The sequence below is a fragment of the Acanthisitta chloris genome, unplaced genomic scaffold, assembly GCF_000695815.1.
Source record: "Acanthisitta chloris isolate BGI_N310 unplaced genomic scaffold, ASM69581v1 scaffold42613, whole genome shotgun sequence".
NCBI classification, from domain to species: Eukaryota; Metazoa; Chordata; class Aves; order Passeriformes; family Acanthisittidae; genus Acanthisitta; species Acanthisitta chloris.
The window spans coordinates 1-15,616 of record NW_008666224.1 but is presented as its reverse complement, the minus strand read 5'-3'; the positions used below and the strand labels follow the sequence as shown (position 1 = coordinate 15,616).

The window sequence follows — 15,616 nt, the reverse complement described above, 5'->3', positions numbered from 1 at the left end:
CCTACCCTGCTTCAACAGGTGCAGCTGATGGAGAGGAGATGGAAATTCAGCCCATCACTGCTGAGAGCTATCTAGGGATGTCAGCTTAAGAGGAGCCTGAAGCAAGAAACCACAGCTCTTGTAACTTCAGACTCTAGCAAGAAACAGTGATCAACACTCTGTTGTTGCTCATACTCAGATAAATGTAGAATGAGACAAGTGTGGCCAGTGTGGTTTTGTAATTCCAGGTAGACCAGGTTTTGATAAGTGATTTGTTTAAACCAAACTCCCAATTTCAACACTCTCCTTCCGTGTGGAATGCAAGAGTGTGCATCCAGACTCCAGTATTGCAATCGAGCTTCATCTCTAGACATCTGCAAAGCATAAAAACAGTTTTAAAACTGAAGGTATCACATGCACACAGTCTGTGTGTCTGTCCAGCAGCCTTTCTAACCTAGCCTGTCACTGTCTTATGCTTCCTTACTGCAACACACCTTGGGAATGCTTTGGTGTTCAGAGCCCTGTATCAATTGTACCTGGTGTTTGCAATCCTGGGGCAGGGAAAGATAAAGTTTGGCTGAAGACTATGCAAAATTGCACTTGAGGTGGCACCAAGCTGCAGTCCCAGAGCTGCTGGTGCTGTGCAGCCTGAGTTCTGACCTTCAGTTCAAAGCTAAATCATTGCATAAAGCAGCTGTGCTCTGACAGTTTTGGGGTGTACCTTGCCTTAAGCTAATAAAGGCTTTTAGATAACATTTCTTAAAGACTTCAGTCAACACTGTATCAGGGTGGTTAAATAGAATTAAGAATAAATATTCTTAATTCAAAATGCAATCAGTTGATCTGCAAAGTAAAGCAAGTTGTGCTTCTTGCCTGGGGAGCAGCAGTGTCCCTAAAAGGCAGAGAACTTTGTCCAAAAGGAAATTTTTATACTAGTCAAGTGTGAATGACATTTCAGGGGAGTCTGTGAAGCTTTTTCCTACAAGCATTTTCCTACTATTCTCATTAAAAAACATGTTGTTAGTTCAACTTCAATCAAGACATTTACACTGCTTATTATGGAATACTGTCAGTAGGAACTATGTTAGATCTATTTGGGTCACAACCTGTAATTTTATATGGTTTTCTCTCACCAGTTTAAAGAAATGACATAATGTGCTGGAACTGTTCACTTTGCCTAGTTTGTGCATGTAGACACTGGGGAACATACTGCCTATCCCAAATACTGTCACTCTTACACAACACTATAATTAACATCTGAGAAAAATTATAAATGAATTGTAGTTTTCCACATTAGCTTTGTTCTTTCAGATCTTGGCTTCAGAGCAGAGCTAGACTGGACAGAGTGTGGGTACTCCTTGAGAACTATTATATTTACTCCAGTGCAGATGCAATACTGCAGTTCCTAAACAGATTCAGGGCCCAAGCCTCAGACTAATATCCAGGATCTACAGTGAACACAATTCCACCTTTCCTTTCAGACAACAGACAACAGGTTCAGGCTTATGAGGTCACTTCTACTCCACGGTGCTGTTGCGAACAATCGATGCTACTGAAGTCAGTGAAATCAGTCAATGTTAAACAGCAATTTTTATTTGTGAGGAAATGTTGCATCCCTTGGAGGCATTTATCCTTACTATGTCTACCTTTCTGCAAAGCTTTTTTTACTGCTTAGTAAAAGGGGAACCTTTCGATCTCAAAGAGGTGCCCTTCCAAGCACTGAAGCCAACAAGTATTCTTGACTTCCACCTCTGGTATAAACTCAAAAAAGCAAGTTAGTCCATGACACTGTCTCCGGCACTGATGACACAAACAAGAACTGCATGGTTGCTCTAATCATGTGTGATGATTCTGCTGCTGTTCTTGACTGCATTTTTATTGCTTCCAAATTTACTGCAAACAGATCAGATGCTTTGTTTGCTTAGATCTATGTCTTGTGAATGTGTTTCTGTTCTCTGCTTGCCAGCTTCTGTGTTTAGGAAGCTCTGCAGCCACCCACTTTTTGCAATGACGGGCCCATCCTTGTCACAAACATTTATTGAGCCACTTAATAATATCACAAATTATCAGTGCTTCAAATAATACTACTATCCACTGTGTATGACTTAGCATTTTTTCATCGAATCATCATGTGATGATCAACGGTCTCACCTTTCTTTTTGCAAATGCATCAGTCTGTGCTTGGAGTATCCACAAAGATCTATCTACTGTCAATCACACAATTTAAAAATTCCATTTCTGAAAAGTTTGTCTTGTAAGAACCATTAGAAACATGTATTCAAATGTACCATGTTTTCATTTCTTTCTTGGGGGAGGGGTCAAGAAAGGGGGTGACACTGTTTGACTTAATCAGAAACCAGCTATATTCTGAGTGCCAAACAAAGCAGCAAGATCCCTTGTTATTAAACTAACAATTGATTCTTTATCACAGATCTATTATTATTCAGGAGGCCAGTCTTACTCCTATGGAGCGTTTAAGAACAGGATAACAGCTGCAACAGGTCCAGGGAATGCATCAATAACAATCTCCAACATGCAGCCCTCGGACACTGGTTCCTACACCTGTGAAGTTTTCAGCCCTCAGGATGATGCTGGACAGAGTCAAAAATCTGTGATTGTCAGTGTGCTGGGTAAGCGCCTTCCCTCTCTATTGCTGCATTGTGGTTTTCTTCCCGTATTATGAAACACTGAGTTCAAGGCTCAAAATACGTAGGGCCGGAGGGAATGACAGCACTGTGGTAAACAAGGCCCGTGATGCAGAGAAAGGGCTCCCTGATGCAGATGGTTCCCGAGGGCTCTGGAGGCAGCAGAGCCTGGGTGCCCTCTAGCTTCCAGCCACAGCGGACCCGGTTCCACTCCACAGCTCCCCTTGCCTGACCTGCAGTCAAATCTCATTCTCTGACCAGTGGCCTTCAGATTCACTTTGTGCCTTCAAAACGTTACCTAATGTAAGCAGGTAAGCGAGTAGCTGGAATTACCCAACTTCACACCATTTTTCATGTTGGAAAACAAAGTGCTACTAACTTTGATTAAAATAAACCACCCTTTTAGCTGGGAGTGACAATTCTCTCTGAAACCATTACATGCAGCCCAGCAAAGACCAAAACTTAACTAATTTGACCTAATGTTGGTCATGGTGACTTGCATAAATCTAGGGAGAGGCAGCAGTACAGCCCAGGAGTTCTGGCTCACACCAATTCCCAAAAGCATGTGTTGGATGAAGTAGTATAAAATCTGTTTTGGATGGAAGAAAGCAATAGTTCAACCATGAACAGACTGAACAAGAAGGATAAAAAGCAGTGGAATGAGATACTTTACTTCCTAATAAGAGAAAAGTTTGTACTAAACCCATCTAATAATTGTTTTTCTCTTTGAGAATTCATACCTGGTCAGGGTGACAAATCAGAGTCATATGAGAACGTGATTCAATCCTCACTTGCCTATCTTCCAGGGATAAGAAAAAGACATATATAAACTCATTCCCTGAAAAATCAAAGCACTAGTGATAATTCTCATCTAAAATTCCCAAAATGAGTAGTAAATCTTGGAGCAGTTGAGTAAGAGACTGCACTCTTCACACAAAAGAACCGAGAAAGGTTGTTCATTCAAGCACACAAAATTGGGCTGTGTTCATCACTGGTAGAGTTTCTCTGAGAGTACTCTAAAGAGCCACAACAGCATATCTATAGGTAGGAAATTAAAACCAATAGGAGTAAGTGAAGACAGAATCCTCTCTTGTGAGCAAAGTGAGGAAATCAGATCAAAAGATGTATTTTATAACCAAACTATAGTTGATTTATTTCCTCCACAGCTGCAATATACTAGAGGATCAGGCCTTGATCCTCTCCCTTTCTGCAGAAAAAGCTCCTGCCATGTCCCCACAAAAAATGATGTATTATGTAGCAGAATCATGTACAACAAACAGTGAGTGACCTATTAGAATTGAAGTAATTGACAGTCTTTGTCTCAACACCTCCATAATAATAGCATGCAAATGGAACAAGAGATACTAAAACTGTACCCTAGGCTATGCACATATATTTATTATTACTCAGTATTTTATGGGAGAGCCTTTGGTCAGATCCATAAATGAGACTCTGCTCTTGGACAGAAAACTGTGGATGGGGTTTAATTCTTTACTTAGAGCAGCACAGTGCCAGGACTGGAGGTGGACGCTTACAGCTCTGGGTGTGCACTCACAATGTGTCTGTTCTCATTGTTCTTTTAGTCAAACCATCAAAACCTTTCTGCAAAATAGAAGGAACACCAGATAAAGGCCATCTAGTCTACCTCCTATGCAGATGTGAAGGAGGACTGCCTCACCCTACCTACCGCTGGTACAAAGTCGATGAGAACACCCTCAAGCCTGTGACTGAACAATATAGTATGTACCTACAGGATTACCATACTGCGTTCAAGATCTGAAATTCCCTAGTCCCAGCATTTCAAACACTGTGCATCACATAGGCTAATTAAAGTTTTCCTCCTCTTCTGACAATCAATGTCACAAAATCGTATTTTTACTTACTCAAACCGACTGACAGCTGTCAGAAACACAGGACACTTTTTCTATTTAATACAAAAATGTGAGGAATGTTGAAGTCTTGTCTATGCCACTACTATAAATTGTTGCATTGAGAGAAATATTCATGCCTTTACATCTCCCTTCCCACGAAATTTTGAGTGAATTTAGATTAAGTCAATTTGTCTCTCAAATGCTAGGACCTCCTTCCACCCTCAAAATTTTCAGTACCTGTTACATTTTTATTCGTGAAGTTACATGGACAATCACAGTATCCATGCAACTGAAACATCAGCCAGACGGGGTGGCAGAGTAGGGACCCTCTGCTCATGTTCTAATACACCCCTGCAAAATCCACTGGAGCAATATTCAAGGAAGGTAAATGTTTTTATTCAAACGATATAAAAAACCCAAATAAACAATCAGAGAACCCTGTTTCTAATCTTTGAATAGCTCTCAGTGTTACCAACTACAGAGAATTGTTTGCCTTTACAGAATACAAACAGTAACCTGTACCTGCTCCCTGTTTGTCACAGATCCAAACACTGGCATTCTTTACATTGGCAATCTCACCTCCTTTGAAACTGGCTACTACCGCTGCATAGCCAGCAATGTCCTGGGGAACAGCACCTGCGAGCTTGACCTAACAGCAAAACGTAAGTTCAATGCATGAAAGTAATCACATCTTTGATGCAGGACATGCACAGCTTGCAGGAAAATGCTAGAACAACTTTGAAGCATAGATTATTTTTTTTTCAAGTAAGAACAGAACAGGATTTGGCGAGCTCCAGAATTTAGAGCCTAGAATTTAGACTAATCTACAACACTGGTTTAACACCTCCAGCTTTATTTCCCACAGGGAGCAGAAGCTGGACCTGATTCTGACTGCAGAGCCTTTACTGAGAATGGAGAGACATGGAGTTTTGAGCAATTCATTCCAGCCAACAGTCCCACTGAGGTTCCCCAGCCCAGAAATTACAACCATCACTGAGACAGGGTAGTAAAAGAACTGGGGCACTGCAGATGTGACCACTAGCTAATACTACTGCAGTCATGGAAAAATACCTTATCCTGACTGTTGCCAAGCAGTGGTCAACCACACCTGCACACAGCTTTCTCACAGAACCAGTAACATTTCACAAGAGCCAAGCCCATGTTGTACAGCCAGCCATGAGAGATGTCCCTGAAGTGGCCACTCAATGACTCAGTGGTTTGTGAACTGAAAATGGCAGGTCAGAGCTGGAAGCTGCACTGAAGTGGAAATAGAAGGCTTTGGAGGCTCACGAATGATGAGAGCACACATTTTACATCTCAGCTGAAAGACAGAAACAAAGGCAACCTGAATTTCAGAATGTGTCTGCAAGGACTGAAGAGCAAAGGCTTTTAGCTACTGTCAGTGTTACAGCCTAATGTTTCCCTTATCCAGGCATAAACAGAGTTTGTTGGGATGGGGAGCTAACCTACAAGAAAGGAGGCAGCAAAGATCACATAATCACAGTTCTCACATTCCTAGAGGATCGTTGGCCTCCCTCCTGGAAATAGTTCTTTGAATCTGATGTCTTCTTTCTGCTAAAGGCTCTGGCTCTAAATTTCCATGTGATTTTGCTATAATACTACTTTTGAAAAAGTCAAGTAATCTTTTTTTCTTTCCAGATTCAGACAGTGGGATTGTTGCTGGAGCATTAATAGGAGCCATTCTGGCAGCTGCTATCATTTGTGTTATCGTCTGGGTCTTAACCAAGAAGGCAAAAAATAGGAAGTCACGAAATAATGAGATGCAGTAAGAGTTTCTGTTTGCTTCCTTTTAAGTCAATTATTTCTGTAAAGCACTGCTGATAACTCAGAACTAAAGTAAAATGTAATTACTTTCAACATGTTTTAAAGATAAATAATACAAGTTTTGAGAAAACTTCCAGGGTGAGAACATCTGCTGTTGTTGGACTTTTCACCTGGTGCTCTTGTAACAGAAGTTGTCATTGATGTCTTCCCAATGTTAACTGGCAGCTACCACTCAGCAGTATCTAAAATAGCAAAGTAAATGTGTTTAAACGACATAAACTGAAAGTGGCAAGTTATAAAAACAGCTCTTGGTATGTAAAAGTTAATGGAGACTGTTAACAGCAGGTGGAAGAAGTCAAAAAAGAAACGGCAGCTAAGAGTCACCTCAGCAAATTTGCTGGGATTTAAACACAGAGGGCTCAGTTCAGAGCTCTCTGAAAACCCAGGACACTTGGTATACTCCAAGGCATCTCAAATCACAGGAAACACAAGGTTTAGGCAACAGAATGGAGCCCAGAATGTCCATTTTGATCCTGCTCTGAAGATGTTTTTTCCTCTCTGATTTGGTTGCTCATTTTTCCCTTAAATTGCAAAATCTTCAGAACAGGAATAATCTCTTGGACTATACAGACTGTATTTAGCTCCATGATGTTAAATGCTAAATGAATACATACAGCTGAGGCCAGCAAAAAATTGTTACTTCTCTGTAGCACAGGTCTAAGACCTCCTGACAGGGAATTCTGCTAACCCAGACCAGTGGTCACTCACTCATGCACCTGATTTCTGCTTTAAATTGATGTAGCATTAACACCTCATTGTGTGCTCAGATCCTAATAAATCTTACTGCATTGAATTAATCCACCAGCATCTGATATTTTTACATGTGAAAGTGCTTCAATATTGGGAGCTGGTTTATTATTGTTTTGACAAGATAAATGGAATTAACACTTGCTACTAAAAATATTTTTTTCTGGATTTCAGTCTTTTCTAAAATACTAAATATATTTTAGAATATTTTCCTAGATTTCAGATTTTTCATGGTTCTTTTCTGCCTGCACTCTATTTTTAATGCACTTCAATGGGACACCAGGTCTGTTTTCCCAGAAAGCTCACACCAAGCATGTGTTTTGCCACCCCTTCTCAGATGCTGTTTGCCAGTGCTCAGTTTCCCATCCCACTTCCCTGGCATAGTACTAAAATCCATTTTATTCTAATGGGATCACTTAAACCAGCGACGCAGATGTGCTAGTAGCTAATATTCTGTCACTCTCTGTCTTAGTAGCAGTGATGTTGCAACCTTTTCACAGGATCTTGGAACAGTCATAATGACATGGGGGTTACTGTTCAGACAACAAAGAGTCACTCTTTTGAAAGACTCTAGTGTACATAGGATTTCATCATGTGAATCACAATCCTAATCCTGTCTTCCTGCAGAGAAATGGCTCAGAAACAACCCAATGCAGACTATGTTCAGGTACCTAATGAAGAAAACATTCCAGCAACCACAGTTCCATCGAGCAATGCGACAAATGAATACCCAAGTGCTGATGAAACAGCAGCCCCTGGAACACCTGAAAATGATGAGAAGCAAGAAGCAGAAAAAGAAGAAATAGCCTAAAGTTTTAACAGAGTTTTCTTGGTCAACTTTGGACCCCTTTATACAAAAATGGTTGTCACTGAAGTAACATAGAAGCACAACTAAAACTTAAATGGGCATTTGTACTGTGAACCACTGGGCTGGAGATTGAAAAGGGTCTGTTACACAAGCACTTTGTGAATAGCAGAAGATTTGGCCTTTAAAGTTATCCAATTTTATTATCTAGTTAATACTATACAAAAATGTAAGCATAAAAAGATTATCATTCACATTTATCCAACCTATTTTGCAAAACTAATTAGGAAATGGGCTGAAGCATTTGTCAAAGTAGGAACTTTCCAGTCAACTACCAGTAATGCTGCGTATCCAACACAGTTCTGAGCCACAGCAGTCTTCTCCAGAAACAGAGTTGGCCAGTCTGTTTCCTGTGCACCAAGAACTATCATCATGGCCAGTACATTGCAGTGAGTGAAGGAACTGATTTTGCACATCAGACGTAAGAAGAAGTTACATCCATGTCATCAGAATGCAGAAACCGATGTTAAGGCCTGGGCCAATGAAATCTTGTGTGTCTGGATTCCACTTAAGCTGGGGGAAAAAAAAAAAGACCCTGAAAATTTTTACCCTGTTGCTGCCCGACATGGAATACATTTTGTTAACAGTGATCTTGTTGGTTTAAAACTCCCATGGCACCAGCATTCCAGAGTTGTGTGAAACAGCAGTCCTGGCTTTCAGTTTAATGGAACTGGCATTCAAGTACCCAGTTCAGACATCAAATGACCGTTTTCCACACAACAGGAGCTAGAAATCTAAATCCCTTGCAAGGCTTATTCCAATAGGCATGGACAGTATCAGATTCCTCATGACACACAGATACAGCTGTTTCCAAAACTCAGGAGTGATACTGCCTACTATGCAGCACACTGGTGTCAATTGCTTCCTCTGACTGAGGTGATTTTAATCTATTTCCAGGCAACTGTTCTATCCACTGAGCAACACAGTCAGGCTACTTCTGGTCTCTTTAGCCTAGTGTAATGGCCTGTTTTCTATAGGTGAAAGCATCAAGAGGAAAGGTAAGGAGTGCAAAGCACACCAACAGCCTGTAGTGGAGTAATGAGCAGAGGGAATTGAACCACACCCCCGATCACCAGACACCTCTTCTCTCTGGGCCTCATTTCTAAGGTTACACAAACTGTTTTTCAAAAAGGCAAAGATACCTACTTTGGACAGAGCTCAAGGACTGTGGGGCTCAGGTGAATACAGACCCACAGCCCTAGCAGCTCCCATCTGGACTATGTGTGACAGGTCCTCACTGACACAGGGAGATGTTGGTTTCGCTCTCATGCACTGCATAAAAACGTATTTGGCTCAGGGACCTGGAACATTTTGGCACTTAAGACTTTTATAGGTTCTAATGTTCATAAATCCTTTGGTGACTGTTTGTAGCCTGTAAACATTACTTATATGCAACATTCATCTTTAAAATAGATGCATACATCTGAGCTAAAATTTTAAGGTTCAGTTCCTACAGCTATAAGCATGTTTATTGAGAAAGTCAGCACAGAAAAGCAACAAAAAAAGGGGGGGGAAGGGAAAAAGGGGGAAAAAAAGAAGGAAAAATGGGTAAAAAGGGGGGGAAAGGGGAAAAAGAGGGGAAAGATGCCAACATTTAGAGAAGATATAAGGCATGAGGTCCTAGTTAAGGTTCATTTTGGATCTTTAAGCATAAGTACATTCATTGCCCTTTCCACACAGTTTTCTGGCTTTCAAATATTTATCTTTGCTATGTGTGTCCAAGTGTTTAGCTTCGCTCTAGAGTAAAAGAGCATTTACAGTATTCTGACAAACTGTTTTAGCTAAAAACTGCTTGCGCCAGCCTGTGAGGGTCAAACACTTGCTCATACCAACACTGCCATATTCTACCAGTGGATCCTCACACTCCTCTCAACCCAAAATATCCAGGGTAAACCTTAAGTCATAACTTGTACAGAAGTCTCCTTAATCAGACAGCTTTTATTGACTCTTGGGGCAACTGTGCCAAACAAAATCCACAACTCACATCCTTCAGTCTAGGTTTAGCAGCTGACTGGAAACACCTGATAGTGACACCCAAAGCTGTGTTAGCATGCAGAACAATGACAGTAAGCATGGAAAGATGCAGCAAGAGAAGATTAAGTACTACCTATTGCTCTTTGGATGCTATTTCTTACCAAAGGTGTTTCCCAAATCAATTATTGGTCCAAGGGTGCCCATGACCTGGTTGACAGCAGCAATAATTTTAAATAATTTCTTATCTGACATTCCCCAGCATTTGTTTACTCTTGCCCTTCAGGGGGAAATATAAACTACTGTCTTCATGTCACTGCTATAGGTGTATTAGTTCTTCTAAAGACATCTCCTGTATTTATGCATCTTAGTCACATTTTTCTTACTGCAACACCTTTCCAACTTGCACATCTCTGCAACAGCACTGTCAGGATTGAAGAGAGAACTGTATTATGTGCTCATGTTTGTATTGGGTTTTTTTCTTTCCTTAATTTCACCTCCACAAATTTATCTGCAGGTAGTCCTTACCTAACTTGCTACAGTAAGATAGGAGCTTATGCTGGTGAAGTTGCAATTACCTTCTATAGCTAATACAATTTTCCTAGAACATCACAGGTCTCACATTTGCTCAAAAAGTAGAAATTGCTCAAGTTATGTTAATGTTTTCATATAAAACAAAAGGACAGTTGAATGCAAGTTCTAGACTAACGATTCCTTTCATACTTCTAGCCACCAGTGCGTAATAGATACTATTTTAAAAGTAAAAAAGGCAAAAATAAGAAGTGAATTGGTTGCTGAGGGTGAAGAGGAAGGTAAGGAAAATAACATTTATCTGGAGTTTCTTAACATAGCGAGGGGCTCTGAAAGCCTTCTGGCAGATGTTTGCTTTCATTATAAAATTTCTCTCATGTAAAATCATTTAGTAAAAAGGATGGGGCCCTGTTCCTAGCTTTCCACTGATGCTCTTGGCAGAGCACAAGTCAAATTAGGTATTGATCCACAGTGTGTAGCTCTAAAACCCTGCAGGGCCACGCAGGATGCAGAAATGTTTGTCAGAATTTGCCTGAGACGTTCCAACAGTCTTTGCTGTGTGGCCCATTTATCTGCTCCGGAGGGAGCAGGGATCATTAACATGGAAACCAGATATTAAGCCAACAATCAAGCCACCATCTCTTAGGGGAGTGGATTTACAAAGCTACAGAGCTGGGGCAGGGTTTTTTGCTATACAACGATCAAGGATGAACACAGAACTCAACTTTAGCTGCTCTCAAATCAAATTTTCAGCAGTGCCTGTGCAATAGACAAGAAACATTTATTTAGTCAGGTTCCTCCTTCAATCAAGGTCTGTGTGGCCAGAGCTTACTGTACAGGCAAGTTATCCCTCCTGCTCTCAATGCATCCCCTCAGTGAAATTTAACCTGCATTTTGTGTGGTAAGATACATTTAAAGACCTTGGTGAAGATATTTGGTTGTAAGCATTTGTCTTGCTTATCAAAATAAACTTGCATTACCTTAAACCCTACGAGCCAAACTGCAGAAACTGTGAGCTTGCATTTCAACCTTTGCTTGAGGCTGAAGAACAGACACGTTGCATTCCCACACTGTAACACACGGCAGGGTTTCATCTCTCCTGCTGTTCACATCCCAAGCATACAAGCTATTTAGAAAATATTTGGTTTATTACATGTAAGTTTAATAAAGTTTTATAATACCAAAGACTGCTGTTTAGGAAAGTTCTTTATTTCACAGAATTTCACCAGCATCATTTGTTCAGAAAGGGGAAATCTATCCCACTGGTGTCAAAAATGATCTTACCAACATCAACACAGGAGGTCACTTTTCAGACTGTCTCATTAGCTCTGCCTTCTAATAACTTAGTATCAGGATTTGCTATGAATAAATAAAGATTAAACCAGGCTTCTGGTACAAAATAAGATGGTAAACTGCAAGTGCCAGTGCTGCATACGAGAATCAAAGAGAACAGAAAAAGGAACCTACAAAACCAGCAAGAGGAAAAAAACATTACAAAACAACATATTTGCAGAGGTAACCCTGAAACTACACCTGCATTCTGCAAGTAGCCAGTCCAGTGCACTTCAAATATATGTATTTCAGGATTCAGAGAAACAGGATAATAATCAGTAACAACAGAAAAGCTTTAAACACTCATCTCAACTTGAACAGACCAAGAGTAGCAAAAATGGATACAAGTATCTAAGTAACTGAGCAAACTGCCTTCTGCAATGGGAGATACAGTGCCATTAAGAACAATCTGGAAAATCAGTACCCAGAAAAAACAAACAAAACCCCACACACAAATCACAAAGGCTATGGAAGACTCTAGAGCAAACTTCCAAAAGAAAATTGGCTTTAAGTGGCTAAAGCATTTTTGGTCCTGTTACTTGAAAGAAATAATTCTAAACTAGGATCTCAAATAGAGGGAATGATCACATTTATACAGATCATACTCTAAACTGAAAGCTACAAGATATTGAAAAATACTTGAAAACCAGTGAACTATTTAATTAACAGGAAGTACAAACAGTTGTTTTGGCACTGCACTTGAAGGAAAGCGTCAATAAAAACATTTTATGACCATGCTGATACCCACACATAACATCCTAGTTGAACTATCAAAATATGAAGTTTGCAGTCTTAAATACAAGTGCAACAGGAAAGAGACTCAAGTGGGAAGCCCCCACTAGCCATCCACCATTCTTTTAAGGATTGCTCCCAGGCCACCCTTTGCCACTTTCAGTGGGGTCAGCTCTTCTTTATTCTCAACGTGAATACTTGCACCGTGAGACACCAGCAGCTTTGCCTCCTCCACTCTCTCTTCATCGCAGGCTAAATGACTGCAGTAAGAACAAGAAACCCACAGCCACTATTAAACAGTCCAAGCTTACAAAGAGCAGTAATTATGCCATGTCAAAGTGACAGTGCAAACAGTGGGGGGAGATACATCCTAGAACAACAAAACCACACGCAACCAACTACCTACAGATTCCAAAGCTTGCTGTCCAGTCACTCTGCTGTCATTAAGCAACTCAATAACATTCCTCCTGCTGTTGTCCTTGCAATGTTAAGACAGTTCTTGGGATTAGGATTTGGCTCTGCAGTCAGCAAAGCTAAGGAGAACATAATCCATGGTGAAAATGGAAAACAGCAATCTCCATTTGAATTGAATGTGATAAATAACTTACTTGATGATAAAAAATAATCTGAAGTAAAGAGTTACTGCAAAGGCAGCAAAAGCTTTTTTCCACTTGGCACAGTATCTTGAGAATAACTGTGTGTGTTCCAGGGCCATACTGGGGTTTAGGTATAGCTAAAACATATCATTTGATCCTGATATTGATTCCACCACAGAGAAGGCAGAGTTTTGCCACCAACTTCAAAGCAGCTAAGGTTTTGCCCTTACAGGTTCAAACTGATCTCTAAGATAACATCAAACACTAGCCTGATTGTACTTAAATTGCAACTTATTTTCCTTAGAGAGGTGAAGAAAAGCTTCTAAAATGAGTTCTGGCTTGGCAGGACTGAGTAGGCCAGCCTGCAAGACCAGTTTCCTCTGATGCCAGTAGCTCACTTTCTACCCTCTAGTGGCAATCAAACGTATTCCAGACTGTTAGAAAAGGTGTTCTACTCTCTTTAAGTAGAATTAGGAGCACAAATACAAGCATGCATGTACAGACACACTTAGGAAAAATACTAAGTATGATTTTCTCAAATACTTTTTAACTGCAAGGGAGTATTTTGAGGCAACAAGAGATTAAAAAAGAATTTGAAGCAATGGAGTTTCATTTCATAGAGATTATGTTACATTAAGCAAAAGAAAAAATGACTTACAGAGGAGTATTCCCTTCAGAGTCCCTCATATCCACAGTTGCATTGTGCTGCACAAGGATCTGTACCATCCTTAGGTTTCCTTTGGCTGCTGCTCTGTGTAATGGGGTGGATTCAAAGTGATCTCTTGCATCTGGATCTGCTCCATTCTCCAAAAGCATGACTGCAATCTGGGTATGTAGAGAGAGGAAGGAGCAGGGGAGGGGGATGTGAAGTTCATATCACTAAATATTTCTTCCAAGAGCACCACCACCTCCAGTAGCATAGGTAAACATACCTCCTGCTTATTTTTGGAGGCTGCATAGTGCAGGGGTGTGCAGCCGTTCTGGTTGACAGCGTTCACATGGGCACCCTTAGCGATGAGAGCTCTCACGATTTCGTCACGGCCTGCCGAAGCAGCGATGTGTAAGGGAGTCCAACCAGCCTACAGAGCAAGAAGAAAACCACATTGTTCAAACCGTGAGTTTCAGGCAAAAAACATGACAATACATAACCCAAACAGAGACCTGAGGGCTCATACTGCACATAGTCTTACAGTGGTAAAGCTAAACATTATTGATTATCACCAGAGAGACAAGTCTTATGTGCTCTCACATGTCTGTCCTCTCACATTCAGTTCCTGACCAAAGCTACCAGTTAAATGTCAGAAATCATAAAATCAGCTGGGCTAGAAGAGACCTCTAGGATCATCGAGTCCAACCCTACTGTGGTTACTAGATCATGGCACTAAGTGCCACATCCAGTCTCATCTTGAATCCACCCCCTCCCTGGGCAGCCCATTCCAATGTCTGATCACTCTCTCCGTAAAAAATCTCTTCCTAATATCTAACCTAAACCTCCCCTGGCAAAGCTTGAGTCTGTGCCCTCTTGTCCTCCTGCTGGTTGCCTGGGAGCAGACACGAAACCCAAACTGACTCCAACCTCCTGTCAGGGAGTTGTAGAGGGTGATAAGGTCTTCCCTGAGCCTCCTCTTCTCCAGGCTGAACACCCCCAGCTCCCTCAGCCTCTCCTCATAGCACTTGTGCTCACTCCTCCCATGCAGTTATGCTTGGTATCTTTACAGGTCACTTGTGGAATTAACATTAGTGGTTTTTTTAAGAGTGGTAGAAAAAGGTGTTCAAAAGTTTCTGCAATCCTTTCTATATTCTACCCTCTAAACCGATGAGACATTTCCTTAAGGATGATACTTAGGATACTTTGTAACAGATGTAAATATTTCAGCCTTTCCTCTAGAACAGGAGCAGACTATCTTCCTTCCAACTGTGATATCAACGAACCTGCCACATGTTCTATAATGCCTTCCCCAATATGAGAAATCTTCAGGGTACCTCATGAGCTGGCACAAAATATCTGGGAGGATCACAGCGAGATAAAGGCAACATGAAAACAACCACCCGAACACTCCTGGCTTTGAAGCTTCGTTCATAGGAAGAGCTTGCCTAAAACTCCTTGACAATAAGCAGGACTTACTAAGTCTTTTTACGCCTATTTCTATACGAACAGCGAATACTTCGACTTGCCTCCCCAGCGCACACGCAGCAGCCTGAGCTTTCCAAGGCCTCGCAGACCCCGCGCTGGGTGCAGACGAGAGCAGGGGGAAAAGGATGGAAAGAAGGGCGAAGCGACAGTGCCCTCCTGGCGCTGCCCGGGCCCCTCTGCGGCTGAAGCTGTGCCAGCAAAGGGCGCGACAGACCCCGCGCACCCCAACTCGCGCCGGGGCGGGGGATCCCGGCAGGGCCGCGACACTCACATCGTCCTTATCATTGACAGGCACGCCGAAGCCGAGCAGCAGATCCGCGACGTCCGTGTGCCCCGCCGAGCAGGCCCAGTGCAGCGCGGTGCGGTGG

General features: G+C 41.5%; 2 protein-coding genes across 2 annotated transcripts in view; one reads left to right on the top strand and one right to left on the bottom strand.

Annotated features, from left to right (window-relative positions):
* The window catches only part of VSIG1 (V-set and immunoglobulin domain containing 1), a 21,678-nt gene extending 13,780 nt beyond the window's left edge, over nt 1-7,898 (top strand). Inside the window, exons 3-7 of the mRNA XM_009072001.1 lie at nt 2,411-2,609; nt 4,208-4,363; nt 5,038-5,157; nt 6,161-6,281; nt 7,715-7,898. Of these exons, the coding sequence (XP_009070249.1) occupies nt 2,411-2,609; nt 4,208-4,363; nt 5,038-5,157; nt 6,161-6,281; nt 7,715-7,898 (780 nt within the window). The remainder of the gene's footprint in view (nt 1-2,410; nt 2,610-4,207; nt 4,364-5,037; nt 5,158-6,160; nt 6,282-7,714) is intronic.
* Nucleotides 7,899-12,257: 4,359 nt separating this feature from the next.
* On the bottom strand, nt 12,258-15,612 carry PSMD10 (proteasome (prosome, macropain) 26S subunit, non-ATPase, 10; the record flags this gene model as incomplete). Its single annotated transcript, XM_009072000.1, has 4 exons — nt 12,258-12,778; nt 13,773-13,939; nt 14,047-14,193; nt 15,520-15,612. Coding segments are annotated over 4 exons (561 nt in total), but the record flags the coding sequence as incomplete, so codon positions are not given.
* Between the last annotated feature and the right edge of the window lie 4 nt (nt 15,613-15,616).